Genomic DNA, 15,655 nt, shown 5'->3' on the forward strand with positions numbered 1-15,655 from the left:
TGTTGAAGTTCGCCGAAGGCCGCGTTCTGCCGCGGCCCACCGCCTCCCGGGCAATGCCGAAACGGAATTTATCGGGCGAGTTTTGTTCGTCTAATGCTTTTACTCACTGATAAGGGTCGGGGCGGGCGAACTATATCAATCTCGTCTGCTCCCTCTCCACGCCTCGTCCTCCTCCATCTCCGCCCATTGATCTCGGTGTCGGCTCTCTCCACGTCTCCTGCACACCTGCCACCCATCTTCCATTCCTTTCATCCATGCCCGGCAAGCAGTTGGTCTCCATTCCTGCCCTCGAGAAAGAGATCGCCGATCTCGAGTATCGCCTCCACAATGCCCGATATCGCCTCGCTCAGGCCTCGGGGACAACACCAGACGACGACCAAGACTCCTCATACCTCTCTCTCCCTGAAGGTGCGCCTCTCAATCAACATTCCTCTCCCTCCAGGACAATCGCTCATCCCTCCCCAGACACCACCACCGTAATCCCCACCCATGCGCTCCTCCTTCTCTCCGATTCCGCCCTCCCACTGGGCTCTTTCGCATACTCCAGCGGGCTGGAGTCCTACATCGCACACAACAAGCCCCTCCCTCGCTCCGTCACCCCTACTGCTTCCTTCCACCGCTTCCTCAAACTCTCCATCGCCTCCATGGCGAGTACCTCCCTCCCATACGTTCTCGCCGCCTACCGGCAGCCCCATGAGCTGGAAACACTCGATAACGACCTGGACGCGTCGACGCCGTGCGTCGTCGCCCAACGGGCCAGCGTCGCGCAGGGTCGCGCGCTCATCGGCGTCTGGGAGCGCGCCTTCCGGGGCACCTATGCCAACGATCCGTTCCTGAGCGGCGGAGCCGCCCCCAAGGCCGTCAAGGCCATCGAGGCCTTCTCCGACGCTCTGAAGATGTCCCCCGACGATGCCGATTTCCTCGGCCCCAAGGGCCATTTCGCCCCGCTCTGGGGTGTCGTCTGTCTGGCCATGGGCATGGACGCGCGCCAGACCGCCTACGTCTTCATGTTGAACCATGCCAAGGCCGTGCTCAGTGCCGCTGTGCGCGCGTCCGTCATGGGCCCCTACCAGGCGCAGAGCGTGCTCGCTAGCAAGAACCTCCAAGACATGATCGTCGCCCGGATAGATCGCGAATGGGACACCCCCGTTGAAGAGGCGGGGCAGGTGGTTCCCGCGTTAGATCTCTGGGTGGGGAGACACGAACTTCTGTACAGTAGAATATTTAATTCGTAATAATCATGAATGTAACGACCTTATGCCTGTTATCTTTGCTTCCTTCAATAGATCAGTACGTCTTGGTGTTATTTCCTGCATGACTGCGTAATATATGGATGTATTCATCATCCTCGCCCGTCCATCGAGCGTCCAAACTAATCCTACATCTCGCGCCACCACTTCCCACCCACGTGCCGCTTCCAACACTAAGTGGGTATCCAAAAAGCCCAAAAAGGAAAAAGAAAAAGAAAAAGGAGTAAAACAGAGAGAAAAATCCTCGCCCGAGGAAGACCATGACCAGACCGACCCCGATAAAGGGCCAAATATGCAAAGTGAAACAGATCTGCTCATCTGAGCAGAAACACATATCAAACGCCAGCCCCTCTGAATTCCGATCCGGCTAAAACCGCACGCATCAAAACACCGCACCAGAAGCCGTTTTCCGTCGAAAAGGTGAGAAAGCAAGAACAATGTTAAAAGGGGTAAGACAGAAATAAACGGGGAGAAAGAAGAACAGAAAGTATGATACAAGAAGGGATAGCGGCAACCCGATTACAGGGTAATGTGCATGTAATCGTTGTTGCCGAAAGATCGGTTGCAGTTAGGACATTTCCGGGAGCGTGAGGTGAGACGCTCCTCGACACAGTCACGGCAGAAAACATGTCCGCAGGTCTTGATGGCCGTGTTCTTGAAGTTTCGTCGACAGACAGTACAAAGTGCGAGTGTCTAGAACGGTCAGTTTAAGAGTTCGAAAGCAATCAGGTAAATTCAAGGTCCTTACCCGCAACATCTCATACTCAGAGGAGGAATTGCCAAGACTCTTGTTCTTCCAATTCTCCAGGCTCTTTTTGGTATCAGCAAGGTTGGCCTTCAGTCCTTCCACCTCCGTCTCGGCTAGGCGACAAGCACTAGACGCATTCGCCAGAGCCGAATCTTTGGACACGGAGAGGTTTTTCAGCTCGGTAATCTGCCCTCTGAGGCCATCCATCATGATACCGTTCTCAGTAATCTGTTGTTGCGCGGAATTGTGCTTCTGGATCATCGAGTTAAGCGCTTCCCGAGTCTCACTGACTTGCTTCTCCATGTTGGACAGCAACGAACGAGTGGCCGCTTCGGATTCCTTCAGCTGAGAGACAATGTCCGAACTCTTCGAATTCTGCATTCGCAGAGTACGAACTTCCATATCCCGCGCCTCCTTGCTCTTCATCGCCGCAAAATACTTCTGGTCGGCCTTGGATTTCTCGGCCGTCAGCCGTGCGACCTTCTCTTCAAGGACGCTGTAGTCCGACACTTTCTGGGAGGCCAGTGACGAGTATTTCTTGCACGCAGTTTGCATGGACGTAAGCTCGGTATTGAGCATGGAATATTGGCGCTCGAGCGTACGGTATTTCACCCGTAACTCCTCGACAGGGATTTCGTCGACCTCGGGTTGTGTCTCCTTCGCGTTATCCACCTGTAGACGGAGTCGCTGAACCTCCGATTCCAAAGACGCAATCTGGGCCTTTGCGGCGTCGGCAAGTTCCTGCACCTTGAGCGACGCTGTCTTCTCCTGCTCTTGTGCAGCCTTGCGCATCTGCTGATCGGCCAAGAGTTCGTCGCGAGCATTCCGTATCCGCGCTAGATCCGTCTCCGCCCGCATCAGTTGCGCCTCCTTTTCCGCCACAACATTCTGCGTTTCCTCGTCAACTTGAGTCCGATATGCAGTCCGTTCCGATCGTAGCTTCGTCGCTTCCTCACGTAATTGCACATTGGTCGCCTCTAGATGGTTTATCCGCTTCACCACATCCTCATACTGGGACCGTAATTGTTTAAATAAATCCGTATGCGCGTAATCATCATCCGTCAGTTTCGAGCGCTACCAAGCCCGGTTAGTATTAAGCGAGTCTCGGCGGCCAAGTCCGGGTGTCGGTCCTACCTTAATGTTCATGTCCGTAATCTGACCGAGCAAACTGGCATTCTCGGCCTCTAATTTCTGCAACTGTTCCTTTTGCTTCTCAGAGATCGCTGAAATCCGGTGAAGTGCCTCCTCGGATTCCGGGCTGCGCTCGGCCACGGGGGTCGCTCCATTGGGGGTTGCCGTCTCCTCGCGCTGTTGTGTGGAAGCACTGTCACCCCCCGGTCGTTGCGCACCGAAAATATACTGTTTTTCCAACTTGGCGACAGTGACACTCCGGGCGCGATCAAGTTTCTTCTCCGCCACCATGTACCGGAGAGAGGCTTCCTCGAGACTCTCCTCGAGTTGTTGTTTTTCGGAGAGGGCCTTCTCAAGCTCCGTAATCGTAGCTTTCTCTTCGGCCAATTTTTTGGATAGTTGACTTTGCAATTCGGATACTTCAGGAGTCACCTTCGGCGCGCCGGAGGCGCACCGGGATATAATCTCTCGGATGTCGTGAGACCGAGACTGCAGATGTTTCTCGAATTTCTCGGCATCGTCGAAGAGTAAGGAACTCTTGAATGAAGGGCGATCTAAACGTCGTCAGCCTCGGAATCAATTTTAGCGACGCTCCCGAATTGCACGCACCCTGACCTCCTTCCAACGGGCCAATCAGAATTTTAATTTCGTCAATCAACTGCAAGAAGGTTAGAAACTCAGTTTACATATTTTGGACGGTCGCCGACAGATCGCTCACCTGGTTGTACCACGCATCAATAATTCGCAGGTGTTCATTAAGTTGCGTGGTAGTCTTTGACATCTGGTTCACTCTCGTCTCCAGAGCATTCTTTTCGCGTTTATATTCCTGCATCTGGCGCCATATCGCATCCTTCTGGAACCGCTGTTGCACAAAGTATTTGTCAGTACTGAATCCATGTATCCTCGATCACTCGAAACCTCGCCCAGTCGAAATTGGGCGGTGATCGAGAAGAAAAATCCACCCATCTTTCATCACCCCCAAATGTCGCGTAAACTCACCTCTAGATCGTCTTTCCAGGGCATATCAGCGTCAGGATGCGGTTTCCCACCCCCATTGACAGAAGTCGCTTGCTTCTTCAACGGGGGGGCAGAATCATTATTGTCATACGCAGCAGGTCTCTTCCGGTCTTCCATCTTGACGAAACCGGACTCGGACGATGCGACGGGGGAGGCGTCGGCGGCCGGCATCAGTGGCTAGAGAGAAGGCACGAGCAAGGCAACGGCCGTCTCCACTGAGGAGCAGTGAGCCGGGGACAGAGACCGCGGCGAGATCCGGCCGTGTAAAAGAACAGGATGTGAAAGGTGTGTGGTGATGGGAGGGCGAGGGAGAAGGAGAGGGAGGAAGAGGGGGGAGGTGAGATAAGCCAGCAGAGAGAGGGAGACTTGGTGAAGCCAGGAGGATTTTCCGGCGTGGAAGTTTAGCGTTCGCCCTAGCGCCTCCCACGTGACCACACCCGCTTCTACCCCGTTCAGATGAATCGGGCAAAAAGCATCTAGACTTTTACATCCTCCAGGCACTCTCGGTCGCCATGCTCACGCCATGAAGTCCTTCTCCAGTTCCGCCATCAGTATGTCGTCCTGAATCTTTTTGTTTTTTTTTTGTCATTTTCATTCCAAGCTAACTTCCCTTCAGATAAGTCGGGCAAGAAATTCGCTCCCAAGGCGCCCGCCCGGCGCGCTGCTCCTGCACCACCTCCCAGACGACCCAGCGTTGCATCCCAGGCATCGACTGCTCAGACGCCCCAGCCTGCAGCAACTTCAGCGACCCCCGAGCCGAGCCGACGTGGCTCTACGACCGAGCCCACTGCGTCGTCAGAGCCATCAACTCAGAACCCCCCTGCAACCGCTACCCAAAATGCGACACCCGTCCCAGTCCCCATTCCGCAACCTAAGCGGAAGGCCTCATTCTCGACAACAGCTACTAGTATAATCCCAACTCCCCCTCAGCCGTCTCCACCTCCGGCGCGCACATCTCCGGCCGAACCTGCACCACCGACGACCATCGGCGTACCGAGTAATCACCGTCAGGAGCGGGCTTCCATCAGTGGTTTGCACGAGGAGGATGAGTCACACATCCCGCCTGAAGTCCACCCCTCGATCGAATCGGCGACAGAGGCCCGTCCGTCTAAACGCGCCCGCACCGCTTCAATAACAGCCCCGGTGGAAATTCCCCCGCTACAAGATGCCTCTAATCTTATCACGCCACCAGCGACGCAGGCCACCGACGGCCTGACGACGGAAGAGTCCGATCGCGCTCAGTCGCAGATTCCCCCCGGTCAGCTCCGGAAACTGTCAAAGTCTAAAAGCCGAAAGACGTCCAAGGATGAGAGCGCGACGGGCAAAGAACGGAAGCGACGTGTGCGGCGGAAGCGCGAGCCGACCCCCGAGGGCGCCGAGGATATCGAGATTGCACCTTCGCTGATCAAAATGTCAGAGTTGTGCAAGGATCTCAAGTCGGGAAAGAAATCCACCCGAGAAATGGAACTACGCAAGATGGACCAGGAGGAACTGGAGCGGAAGCAAAAATCACAACAAGAATTGCTGAAGGAAGAATCGGCAGCTCCGAAACAGAGTGATGAGAGAGCCTCTATCGACAACCTTGTCGATAAGCAATCTCAATCCGGGCCGCAGATGCGCATCGTCAACGGCGAGATCGTGCTCGATACGACTTCGCTGCAGGTAGACCGGCATGCTGACGCCGCGCGGAACGCTGGGGAGCTGGAAGATGTGGTTGAAAACTCGCTCACGCGACGCATAAATCAGTCTTCGTACGGGAAACGTTCCAAGACAGAATCCTGGGACGAAGACATGACGGATCTATTCTACCGTGGTCTACGGATGTTTGGGACGGATTTCATGATGATCAGCAAGTTTTTTCCCGGCAGATCGCGTCGCCAGATCAAGCTGAAGTTCAACAATGAAGAGCGCAGGGACCCGGAGCGAATCAAAGAGACATTGCTGGGCCCAAGGGAGGCCATCGACATTACGACCTATTCGGAAATGACCAACACGGTCTATGATGATCCCAAACTTGTCCAACAAGAACTCGACGAGGAGAAGAAACGCATCGAGGACCAGCACGCGAAGGAGAAACAGGCTCAGGAGGAGCTCCTTCGAAACCCTGATGGCGCAGCTGATGGCGATGCTCAGGATAAAAACAATTCTGCTCCGACTAAAGGCAAACGGAACAGGAAACAGTCCAAGAATGCGGGAGATGGGACAGAGGAGATCTTGGGTACTATTGATGATTTCTGAATTCAAGAACTCACTTTTCTTAGCACGGCGTTTCAACCGAGAGGTGTTTATAACCATGATGATGACGGGACGGCGTGGATGTCTTTATTGTGCAACGGCGCTGTGGGTTCTTACGACTTTGGGGTTCTTCGGGCTGAGAACAACTTGCTAGAGGGTATATGAGCTAATCAGCAAAAGAATAAACACATTACGTCCAGCCTTGAGCGTCCCCATTCACCTGCGACGGGTTGAGCCGAAACCAGTGCTCGTAGACGGAGCTGAAAACCGAGACGCTGAACCTGAGTTGCCTTCTCCATTATTGTATGGATTGCCCCATCGTCGAGAGGCAGCTCGTCGGCCTGCATTTTGCTGTCTCCCAAGGCCATAGCCCAACGCGCCACCTCCCAATGCACCTGTCCAAAATCCTGGTCTCCATCCCGGTCCCGAAGAGAAAGAACCATCATTACAGGGACTATACGGCGGTGGTGGCCCTGGAGGATAGAACGGGCCTCCACCGCCGCCGCCTCCCCCTCCCCAACCACGACCAAAATTCCAGCCTCCTCCATTTCGCCGCAGACCAAAACAATCCCTCAACATTGGCCATAAGATGAGCAGGAAGCATGCAGCAATAAACATGAAGAAGATCAAGTCGCCCAGGATGGCCATGGCTTTGCGCCCACGAGACCACGACAGCGCGTCACTCAGCCAAGAATCCTCCTCGCGCACACGCCCGAATTTCCTCTCACCCAGCTCCGTCAGTAGCAGTCGATACTCCACACCGCAGCTCCCCTTCAACACGAAGGGGTCATCTGCATCGCGGTAACCTTCGCAGACGACGTCAGTAGCACCGAGTTTCAGCTCCGCCGGGAGGGAAGCAGTGCAGGTCCATTGGACATCCTCTTCGTCATAGTCGTAGCCGGCGTTGGTGCAGCGCATCGTGTCGATCGGATACATGTCGCAGATGCGCTTGGAAGGACCGATACACTTGAGCTGGGGAATTGGGGCAACTCGTCGGGAGCTTGTGAGACGGTTGCCGCGAAGAGTCAAGGTTTGAACTTTGGAAAGGAGGATGGCATTCTTTCCCGGTGGGCTTTGGGCAGCTCGGTTGTAGGAGAGAGTGGGTGAAGAGAGCAGAAGGGCGAGGAGGAGGTGTAGTTTGATCGAGGGTTTCATAGTTTCTCAGATGTAGTCCGCTAGGGTTGGTCGAGAGAATTGGCTTGATCGACGTTCAATCCGAATAGGATACCCCTTTATGAATTATGATCCATGGAGGCGATTGGTAACGTGGCCTCTCCGGCGATCGTGATGATACTCGTAAACTTGGAGGTTGACAGCAAGACGTTCTGGACTTTTGATCCTCAGGCAGGAAATCCCCCCGGACACGCTAGTCTCCATTGGGCGCTCCGAGGCAAACCATCGACCACTAACTCTACACTTCCCTCCTCACCACCACCACCACCACCACCTCCTCCTCTCAACACACCCCCAATCTCTACTCCACCGGTGTGGCGATGGGATATGGGACTCTCTTGAGGTCTACAGTGGCTGACAATGAATTTTCAGCAAAGTGCGACCCCCTTGCTTTCCCCGTCTCTCCCAGTCAGTTCCGTACTAACTGTTTCGTGCCCACCAGATGAACCCTCGCCCGTCCCGGCTCCGTCCTCGTACGTCGTCACCGCTTATCTCCAGGGCAATACGTTCACTAACCCGACAGTCGAAGTCTTTCCTTTACCCAAGGCTTCCTTTTGGGCCAGCTTTCCGTGGTGTTGCTGATTGGAGCCTTTATTAAATTCTTCATTTTCGGTGAAGCACCGCCTCCGCCGTCCCGCGGCCTCTCCCACCGCGCATCTACCCACCGACGCTCCAATTCAATTTACACCATTCCCACGAACGAGACTGGTTCCAGGTCATTGCGGGAAAAGCCATCTACCTCGAATGTCCTCCGACCCGTCCCGTCCTCCTCGACGAACACCCGATCCATCTTGCGAAAGACCTACTACGGCGCCATCCCCACAAACCCCTCAAAGCATGGCCGACACCGGGTCCACCATTCATCCCATCAACCAGAATCCCTGGACTGGTTCAATGTGCTGATTGCACAAACAATTGCGCAGTATCGACAGACGGCGTATCTCCTCAAGGATGAGCCGACGTCGTCAATACTCAGTTCGTTGACCGCAGCGTTGAACAACCCAGAGAAGAAGCCCTCTTTCATAGACAAAATCGCAGTAACGGATATCTCACTCGGCGAGGAGTTCCCCATTTTTAGCAACTGCCGCATCATCGCCGTCGATGATCCCAACTCCGACGGAGGGAGGCTCCAGGCCCTCCTGGATGTCGACTTGAGCGACGATAACCTCTCGATCGGTATAGAGACGTCGCTACTCCTGAACTACCCAAAACCTGGTTCTGCGATTCTACCTGTCGCCCTGTCGATTTCTGTTGTGCGGTTCTCAGGGACCCTGTGCATCTCCCTGGTTCCTGCATCCACGCCGCCCCTCCACACTCCCTCCCCATCGCCAACGCCTGCAGCCGCTGATGGGACCAATGCTCAAACACAGCCTGGAAACCCCTCCGCAAACCCCAACGAACAGTATACCGACGCATCCGGCGCCCCTCCAAAGACCAGCCCGAAAAGCAACGTTGCGTTCTCCTTCCTGCCGGATTATCGACTCGACCTCTCGGTGAGGTCCCTTATTGGCTCCCGCAGCCGTCTCCAGGACGTGCCAAAGGTGGCTCAACTGGTGGAGGCGCGTGTGCATGCGTGGTTTGAGGAGCGGGTGGTAGAGCCACGGGTGCAAGTCATCGGACTGCCAGACCTGTGGCCTCGCATGGGTCGTACTGGCGTACGGACAGGAGAGGATTCCGAGACGGGGTCGAACGCCGCGCCCCGGTCTACCATGTCGGCCGACCTGGGACCAGGTTTGCGGGACGACTTTGATCAGGCACCCGACGGCTTACGATTCCGTGGAGTCCGGCCGCAGTTCGACAGTGTCTCAAGATCGAGCAGCTTCAATGTTGAGACGGGCGGGTTCCATGGACACCCGATGACTCGAGAAGACAGCCGCGGCGCGACGAGCGATGATTTTCACATGCCAGGTTCGTTACCTGACGCTGCTGTAGGTAACTGATACGAGATGTATATGTATAATAGTAGACTTTCCCATTCAAAAATATCCGGCAGTTATATGAGTTTTATATCCCCAGGTTTAATGCACCCGGTATGTACGTGGAAGCACGCCACAGGCTAGCTTAAAGTGCGTACGAGTAAACATGTCATAAGATTCATTCAGTCGGTATATCTGCGTCTTATCAATCCAACACAACCACAGCCCCCTATCTTTCTCAACTTAAGAGCCGTCTAGTTGGCAGCTACAGCTGCCCCGCCGACACTCTTCAGGTAGGTCTTGCGGTGGGGGTTAGCATCGACGTCCAAGCTGCGGTTCAGAGGTGTCCACTTGGGCTCCTCCTGGAAGAGCCGCATAGCCTTGACGTACTACACTGCGTCAGTCACCGCGGATCACAAACAATGGAAGGGCCAGCCAACGTACGTTCTTGTCATCGGTGGTGAACCGATGGTAGATCCCAGCAGGAAGGATGATGAGGTCGTCCTTGGAGAGCCTGATACGCACCCACTCATCCTCCTGACCGCGCACATCAAAGTAGCCCTCACCGTCGCGAATGTAGCGAATCTCCTCATCCTCGTGCAGATGCTCCGCGAAGAACATCTTCACCTTGTCCTCGTAGACATCGCCCATAGTTTGAGGCGACACAACGATCTCATCGCGGTTCTTGTACCCCCGCTCGGCGGCCAGCGCGTCCACGCCCTCGATGGTCGGGCAGTGGCGGTATAAGACGCCAATCGAGGCGAGGTAGTCCTCCGACACTGGGCGGCCGGAGTCGTGGGCCTCACGCTGGTCGCCCTGTCTTTTCGGTTAGCGGGAATCACTTCGTGTGGTGAACAACGAGTCGACACGTACCGGCTTGTTATCGTACCAGTAAGCCTTCATTGTGGGAATCTGTAGAGCTGATGGAGAGAAGAAGTCAGGTAGTCGTATATATACAACAGCTCAGCAAGAATAAAAGATCAGACCGCGGGGTGACCAAATACTGCCCCGCAATTGGCCGACGATGGCGCAAAGGGCTTATTTCAGCCACATTCACCGCCTTCGGACTTAACGGGAATAATTTGTATCACGTGATTCTGAGTAACCGCTTTTTTTCCTCGTGATATTTGGCGCCTTGGCTTGTTGCCGTCCAGTGCAAAACACTCTCCACCCATCGACCAACATCATGGCTCTTCGGGCTCAGTCACTGGCGCTCAGTCGCAGCGGCCGGGCGATTCGGTCCCGTCTGTTGGGGTCGGTTCGCGGTTTGGCGACCGTCACGGACGGCTCTCGGTATGGAGAACTTCACCTCCCCCGATCGTCCCAGATCTGCCGGACAACTAACTGATTATCTGTCATTCAGGCCGTACGATGTCGTCGTCATTGGAGGCGGCCATGCAGGCTCGGAAGCCTGCGCCGCTGCTGCTCGTTCGGGAGCACGCACCGCATTGGTCACGCCGTCGCTTTCCAACATCGGGGTATGTTCGTGCAATCCGAGTTTTGGCGGGATTGGGAAGGGGACGATGATCAGAGAGGTTGATGCAATGGACGGTGTCGCGGGACGAATTATCGACAGAGCGGGGATCATGTTCCGCATACTGAACCGGTCGAAGGGTCCAGCTGTCTGGGGGCCTCGCGCGCAGATCGATCGCGACCTCTACAAGAAGTACATGCAGGAAGAGCTGGTCGGGACGGAGGGACTGAGCATTGTGGAAGGCAAGGTTGCCGACATCGTTGTCTCGAAGGAAGACGGTGCTGGGGGTACACCGGGTGCGCAGGGCAAAATTGTCGGGGTGAGGCTCGAGTCGGGCGAGGTCATTCCTACCGGCCGGGTGGTAATCACCACCGGCACGTTTCTGGGAGGAGAAATCCACATTGGTCTTAACGTCTTCCCCTCCGGGCGCATGGGGGAGGCTGCCACGTTCGGACTGAGCAAGTCACTCCGGGACGCCGGCTTCCAGCTTGGCCGGCTGAAGACCGGCACGCCTCCGCGGCTGGACAAGAGGACCATTGACTTTGCGGCACTGGAGGTCCAGAAAGGCGACTCACCACCGCAGCCGTTTTCCTACCTCAACAGCACGGTCCAGGTTGGCGACGAGGGCCAGCTCACCTGCTGGATGACGCACACGAACGAGGCCGCCCATGACATTATCCGCGCCAACCTGGACAAGTCAGTTCATATCCGCGAGACTGTTCGCGGACCGCGATACTGCCCTTCGCTGGAATCGAAGATCATCCGTTTCAAGGACAAGCAGCGCCATCTCATCTGGCTGGAACCAGAAGGGTTCGCGCCCAACGATGTCATCTACCCCAACGGCATCTCCATGACTGTGCCGGAGGACGCACAGTTTGCCATGCTACGGACTGTCCGTGGGCTGGAAAATGTCCGCATGCTGCAGCCTGGGTACGGAGTCGAGTACGACTACATCGACCCGCGCAATCTCTGGCCCTCGCTAGAAACCAAGCTGATCAGCGGCCTCTACCTTGCCGGTCAGATCAACGGCACGACGGGGTACGAGGAAGCCGCCGGACAGGGCATCATCGCCGGCACCAACGCCGGGTTGTCGGCGCAAGGCCGCCCGCCTCTCACCCTCACTCGATCCGACGGATTCATTGGGATCATGATCGACGACCTCATCACCAAGGGCGTCTCCGAGCCCTATCGGATGTTTACGACGCGCAGCGAGTACCGCATCTCCACGCGCTCCGACAACGCCGACCTCCGTCTCACCCGAATGGCCCGCCAGGCCGGAATCGTGTCGGACAAGCGCTGGAACCACTTCAGCGACACCGAAGCGCAGATCCAGGAACTCCAGACCCTCCTGGCAAACACCCGCATGTCGTCCAGCGCGTGGTCGCGCAAGGGATTCAAGGCCCGTATGGACACATCCATCCGGTCCGCCTTGGACCTCCTCTGTTTGGACGAGGTGGACGTCGACGCCCTGATTCCGCACATTGAATCGCCTTCCGGAGTTGCATACACCCCGGCATCGTTTGCCCCCGAGATTCGCACCCGAGTTGCCATCGAGCGCCGGTACGCGCCGTACATTGCTCGTCAGGAAACGGCAGCGCGCAAGTTCCTTCAAGACGAGAATCTGCTCCTTCCGGCTGACCTGGACTATTCGACGGTCCAGGGTATCAGCACAGAGGAGCGGCAGGCCCTTGAGCGTGTCCGACCGCTCAGCGTCGGCATGGCGCGACGCATTGAGGGTGTCACGCCCGCGGGAGCGCTGAGGTTACTCGCGCATGTCCGCAGGCATGTGCCATCTCCGTCGGACGATGCTGTATCTGAGGATCTTTTACGGGAGACGCCTTGAAGTCAGTTACTTATGTGTGTGTACAATATTTGATTGCATTTGTTAGCCAGCGTCAGTCGGTGTAGTGGAGTCATTCTGAACATATTTGGGTCTCTCCTTCGGTGTGTTATTTCTGTGGTGTGGTTATATACAGATACCTCTTGTAAATTACATGAATGATACCTGGTTATCGCTGATGTTCGGTCATATGAAGATATTGATACATGATTCGACTGTTGTAGTGGGTATTTGAGTGGTATGTGTTGATTCGACTCTTCGACAACCGGAGCGGCAATATATATATGCCCTAAAAGTGAACACGAAAGCCATTGACTGGGATGGATTTTCCGTAAAACAAATAAACGAAACAACTCTAATGCCATGCAACTGTAACTGCAACACAGGCACGATGCCAAATATATTTACATACTGTACACGCCCTTCTACCCCCTATGACGAGGATCCCTTCTTTGCCGCAGCTCTCGCGATGCGCTTCTGCACCTCTTCCTTGGACAGAATTTTGACAGCATCCTTTGCGAAGACGTAGCTCAGACCGGACCAGAGAGTGGTCACTGCAACAAGGTATCTGACCGATCGTTAGCTACCCCATCGACAACATGAGAACCAAAAATCATGGCAAAAAAAAAAAAACATACAACAGCCGGGATTCGCTGGTGGTCACCCACCCAACTACTAACCGGCCGGCGTGTGGCTTAAGTACGGCTGAGCGGACGGGAAGCCCTGTTCTCCACACCCTATGGTCGTATGTGCTAGACCCAACCAAACAAAGGGTTTTTATGCGGCACCCGGCTCGCCTTCCTCGCAACGAAATAAAACAATCAAAGGAGAGATGATGAAGGGCCACTTACTGAAATCCAGTCATTGCTTCACGAAGACTCCACGCATCCAAAATCGACTCCGGCACCACAGGCAGGGCAATAGCACTCCCGACCAGCAGCAGCTGCAGGGCGGTGTTGACCTTGGAGACCGTGGTGGGTTTGACCTCAGCGGAGGGGAGGGAGAAGTCCCAGTACCGGGCCATCGTTTTCGGCGGGGGAAGAGAAATCCAGCGGTAATAGATGGCCGATATAGCCAGTCCGACGTCACGACCGAGGATGATAACGGCCAGCCATACTGGATTTCGGACGGGTTAGAAATGTGACAATGCAGGAACGAGCAACGACCAAACAACTCACCCGGAATTGAGCCATTGACCGCCAGACAGGCGACGCCGATGGTCATCAGCAGTTTGTCGGCCATTGGATCGATGATGGTACCGACCACCGTCTGGAGATTGTATCGTCGGGCGATGTAGCCATCCACGAGGTCGGTGATCCCGGCATATGCGAACAAGGCTAGGGCCGCCCCATGGTAGTCGTGCACCAGAAAGTACCCTACAAGGGGAGCGGCGACCAGCCGCGAAAAGGTGAGGATGTTGGGGACGGTGTAGATGTTTTCGTGTGTCGACGGACGAGGGATCCGTGACAGGATAGCAGACTTTGTTGTCACCGGTTGGGGCCTGCCGGGTTAGTTGGAGCTTTGGAAGGGAGACGCGAGATGCCTCATACTTTGAATCATCATCTTTCTCAGTTGGCTTTTGTGTCGTATACCGGCTTCTTTGCCCAGAGAACTTGAGGGGCATGGTGCTGATACGGCTTGTGTGTCTCGGGATTACACTGCACATGTTAGATATGTTGCCCATACACGAAGAAAAGACCCGTTATACCTGGGTTGAACGGCATATGAGGGCCTCATCATAGCAATCGTTGAAAAGTCCCGGATCGTCGTTTGATAACTGATAGGACTGAGGGTTGGAGCGAAAGCGATGGCACCACATGATAGACGGGGGAGTAGCCTGGACGCGCGGATGGGCGCCGTGTAAAGAGAGCTGGCAGCCATGGTGAACTTGATGAAAAAAAGAATGGGTTTCCACACGGCTGTATGGTGGACTGAAGTGACTATTTCACTTAGATTCTATTGTCCGTATCAATCATCCACCAGGAGACGGAAGCTGATGAAGTCAGCGGGGATGCCGGACAGGAAAAGGGATGGCGCACATCGAGGTTCCTCTCTCCCCTCAATTCAATTAGATCAATCGACGAGGTCCAATGAAGCAGACAGCTATCTATTATGAAATTGATCGCGTCCAGCTCATCCCAATGCAGTGTGGGTGGCAATCGGGTATCCGAAATCCGGAGACCTCCACGCTACAGTTGCTGCCTCTGGGGAGCGAGACACGAGAGACACGCAATACAGGCAATTGACACCCAGATCCCGAAGCAAATCAACCTGTGGACAGTAGCGAAGGAATCACCGGACGACGACGGACAGCCAGAGAGAAAGTTGTATACAAATTGAGGCTTGTGATGTGAGGGAACCGGGTCAATGGTTGTTCCGTCCACGTGACGGGGCTCTCTATCGGCTGCTGATATACTTCGATTGTTTCGCTTCGCTGGATTTCTTGCTGTTGACTGACTCATTCTCATGTGTAGCGTCGATGATGCATACTTCATATTCGCTTCATCGCCCCCATTCGGCTGATTCACGATTAATCTATTTGACTTCCGGGAGGCGATCAACTGCGCCATCCGATCAACCAGATGCACTTGATGACTTGATATCACCGCATACGCAAGTAGCATCACCATCGCGATCATTCTCAATTAGAACCAACCCACCTGACGATTTCAGGCCGATCTTTATCAACACGGGAGATTCACCCGATCGATCTGTGCTTGGCAGCGTGCCTGACTGGGGTCTCATCTGACGCCGCGCTTGACGCCTCACCTGATATACAAGGCGAAAGCCCAAAGCCCCCCCCCCCCGGTCCGCGTCAGAAGCCACCACAATCACCCCGACGACTCCCCCCCGCTCCATGCACCTGCTACT

The 15,655-nt window shown here is 55.1% G+C and overlaps 8 protein-coding genes across 8 annotated transcripts; 4 read left to right on the forward strand and 4 right to left on the reverse strand.

The window, feature by feature from the left end:
- Positions 1-136: 136 nt before the first annotated feature.
- Positions 137-1,267, forward strand: BDV59DRAFT_167123 (urease accessory protein UreF). The gene is made up of 2 exons (XM_073687836.1): positions 137-408; positions 466-1,267. The coding sequence occupies exons 1-2, from the start codon at positions 255-257 to the stop codon at positions 1,233-1,235; spliced, it is 924 nt and encodes a 307-aa protein (XP_073553322.1). The 5' UTR covers positions 137-254; the 3' UTR covers positions 1,236-1,267.
- Positions 1,268-1,724: 457 nt separating this feature from the next.
- On the reverse strand, positions 1,725-3,115 carry BDV59DRAFT_6249 (E3 ubiquitin-protein ligase BRE1). The gene has a single exon (XM_073696786.1). The coding sequence runs from the start codon at positions 2,854-2,856 to the stop codon at positions 1,864-1,866; it is 993 nt and encodes a 330-aa protein (XP_073553323.1). The 5' UTR covers positions 2,857-3,115; the 3' UTR covers positions 1,725-1,863.
- Positions 3,116-4,646: 1,531 nt separating this feature from the next.
- BDV59DRAFT_167128 (transcription factor TFIIIB subunit BDP1) lies at positions 4,647-6,569 on the forward strand. The gene is made up of 2 exons (XM_073687837.1): positions 4,647-4,697; positions 4,763-6,569. The coding sequence occupies exons 1-2, from the start codon at positions 4,670-4,672 to the stop codon at positions 6,382-6,384; spliced, it is 1,650 nt and encodes a 549-aa protein (XP_073553324.1). The 5' UTR covers positions 4,647-4,669; the 3' UTR covers positions 6,385-6,569.
- BDV59DRAFT_167129 (DUF1183 domain protein) lies at positions 6,570-7,683 on the reverse strand. The gene has a single exon (XM_073687838.1). The coding sequence runs from the start codon at positions 7,534-7,536 to the stop codon at positions 6,598-6,600; it is 939 nt and encodes a 312-aa protein (XP_073553325.1). The 5' UTR covers positions 7,537-7,683; the 3' UTR covers positions 6,570-6,597.
- Positions 7,684-7,914: 231 nt separating this feature from the next.
- mmm1 (ERMES complex subunit MMM1) lies at positions 7,915-9,494 on the forward strand (the record flags this gene model as incomplete). Its single annotated transcript, XM_073692927.1, has 3 exons — positions 7,915-7,930; positions 7,997-8,027; positions 8,078-9,494. 3 exons carry the CDS (start codon positions 7,915-7,917, stop codon positions 9,492-9,494), a joined length of 1,464 nt encoding a protein of 487 aa, XP_073553326.1.
- A 230-nt stretch (positions 9,495-9,724) lies between these two features.
- On the reverse strand, positions 9,725-10,373 carry BDV59DRAFT_197465 (acireductone dioxygenase (Ni2+-requiring); the record flags this gene model as incomplete). The annotated part of the gene is made up of 3 exons (XM_073692928.1): positions 9,725-9,859; positions 9,915-10,286; positions 10,344-10,373. The coding sequence occupies 3 exons, from the start codon at positions 10,371-10,373 to the stop codon at positions 9,725-9,727; spliced, it is 537 nt and encodes a 178-aa protein (XP_073553327.1).
- Positions 10,374-10,577: 204 nt separating this feature from the next.
- On the forward strand, positions 10,578-12,948 carry BDV59DRAFT_167131 (tRNA modification protein MTO1). The gene is made up of 2 exons (XM_073687839.1): positions 10,578-10,763; positions 10,834-12,948. Exons 1-2 carry the CDS (start codon positions 10,657-10,659, stop codon positions 12,785-12,787), a joined length of 2,061 nt encoding a protein of 686 aa, XP_073553328.1. The 5' UTR covers positions 10,578-10,656; the 3' UTR covers positions 12,788-12,948.
- BDV59DRAFT_167132 (cardiolipin synthase) lies at positions 12,949-15,091 on the reverse strand. Its single transcript, XM_073687840.1, has 6 exons — positions 14,824-15,091; positions 14,493-14,777; positions 14,335-14,442; positions 13,963-14,285; positions 13,636-13,900; positions 12,949-13,352 (listed from the first exon to the last, which is right to left on the reverse strand). The coding sequence occupies exons 2-6, from the start codon at positions 14,663-14,665 to the stop codon at positions 13,217-13,219; spliced, it is 1,005 nt and encodes a 334-aa protein (XP_073553329.1). The 5' UTR covers positions 14,666-14,777; positions 14,824-15,091; the 3' UTR covers positions 12,949-13,216.
- Positions 15,092-15,655: the final 564 nt, after the last annotated feature.

Source organism: Aspergillus ambiguus (assembly GCF_047715705.1).
Source record: "Aspergillus ambiguus strain CBS 117.58 unplaced genomic scaffold BDV59scaffold_1, whole genome shotgun sequence".
In the NCBI taxonomy this organism is placed as follows: domain Eukaryota; kingdom Fungi; phylum Ascomycota; class Eurotiomycetes; order Eurotiales; family Aspergillaceae; genus Aspergillus; species Aspergillus ambiguus.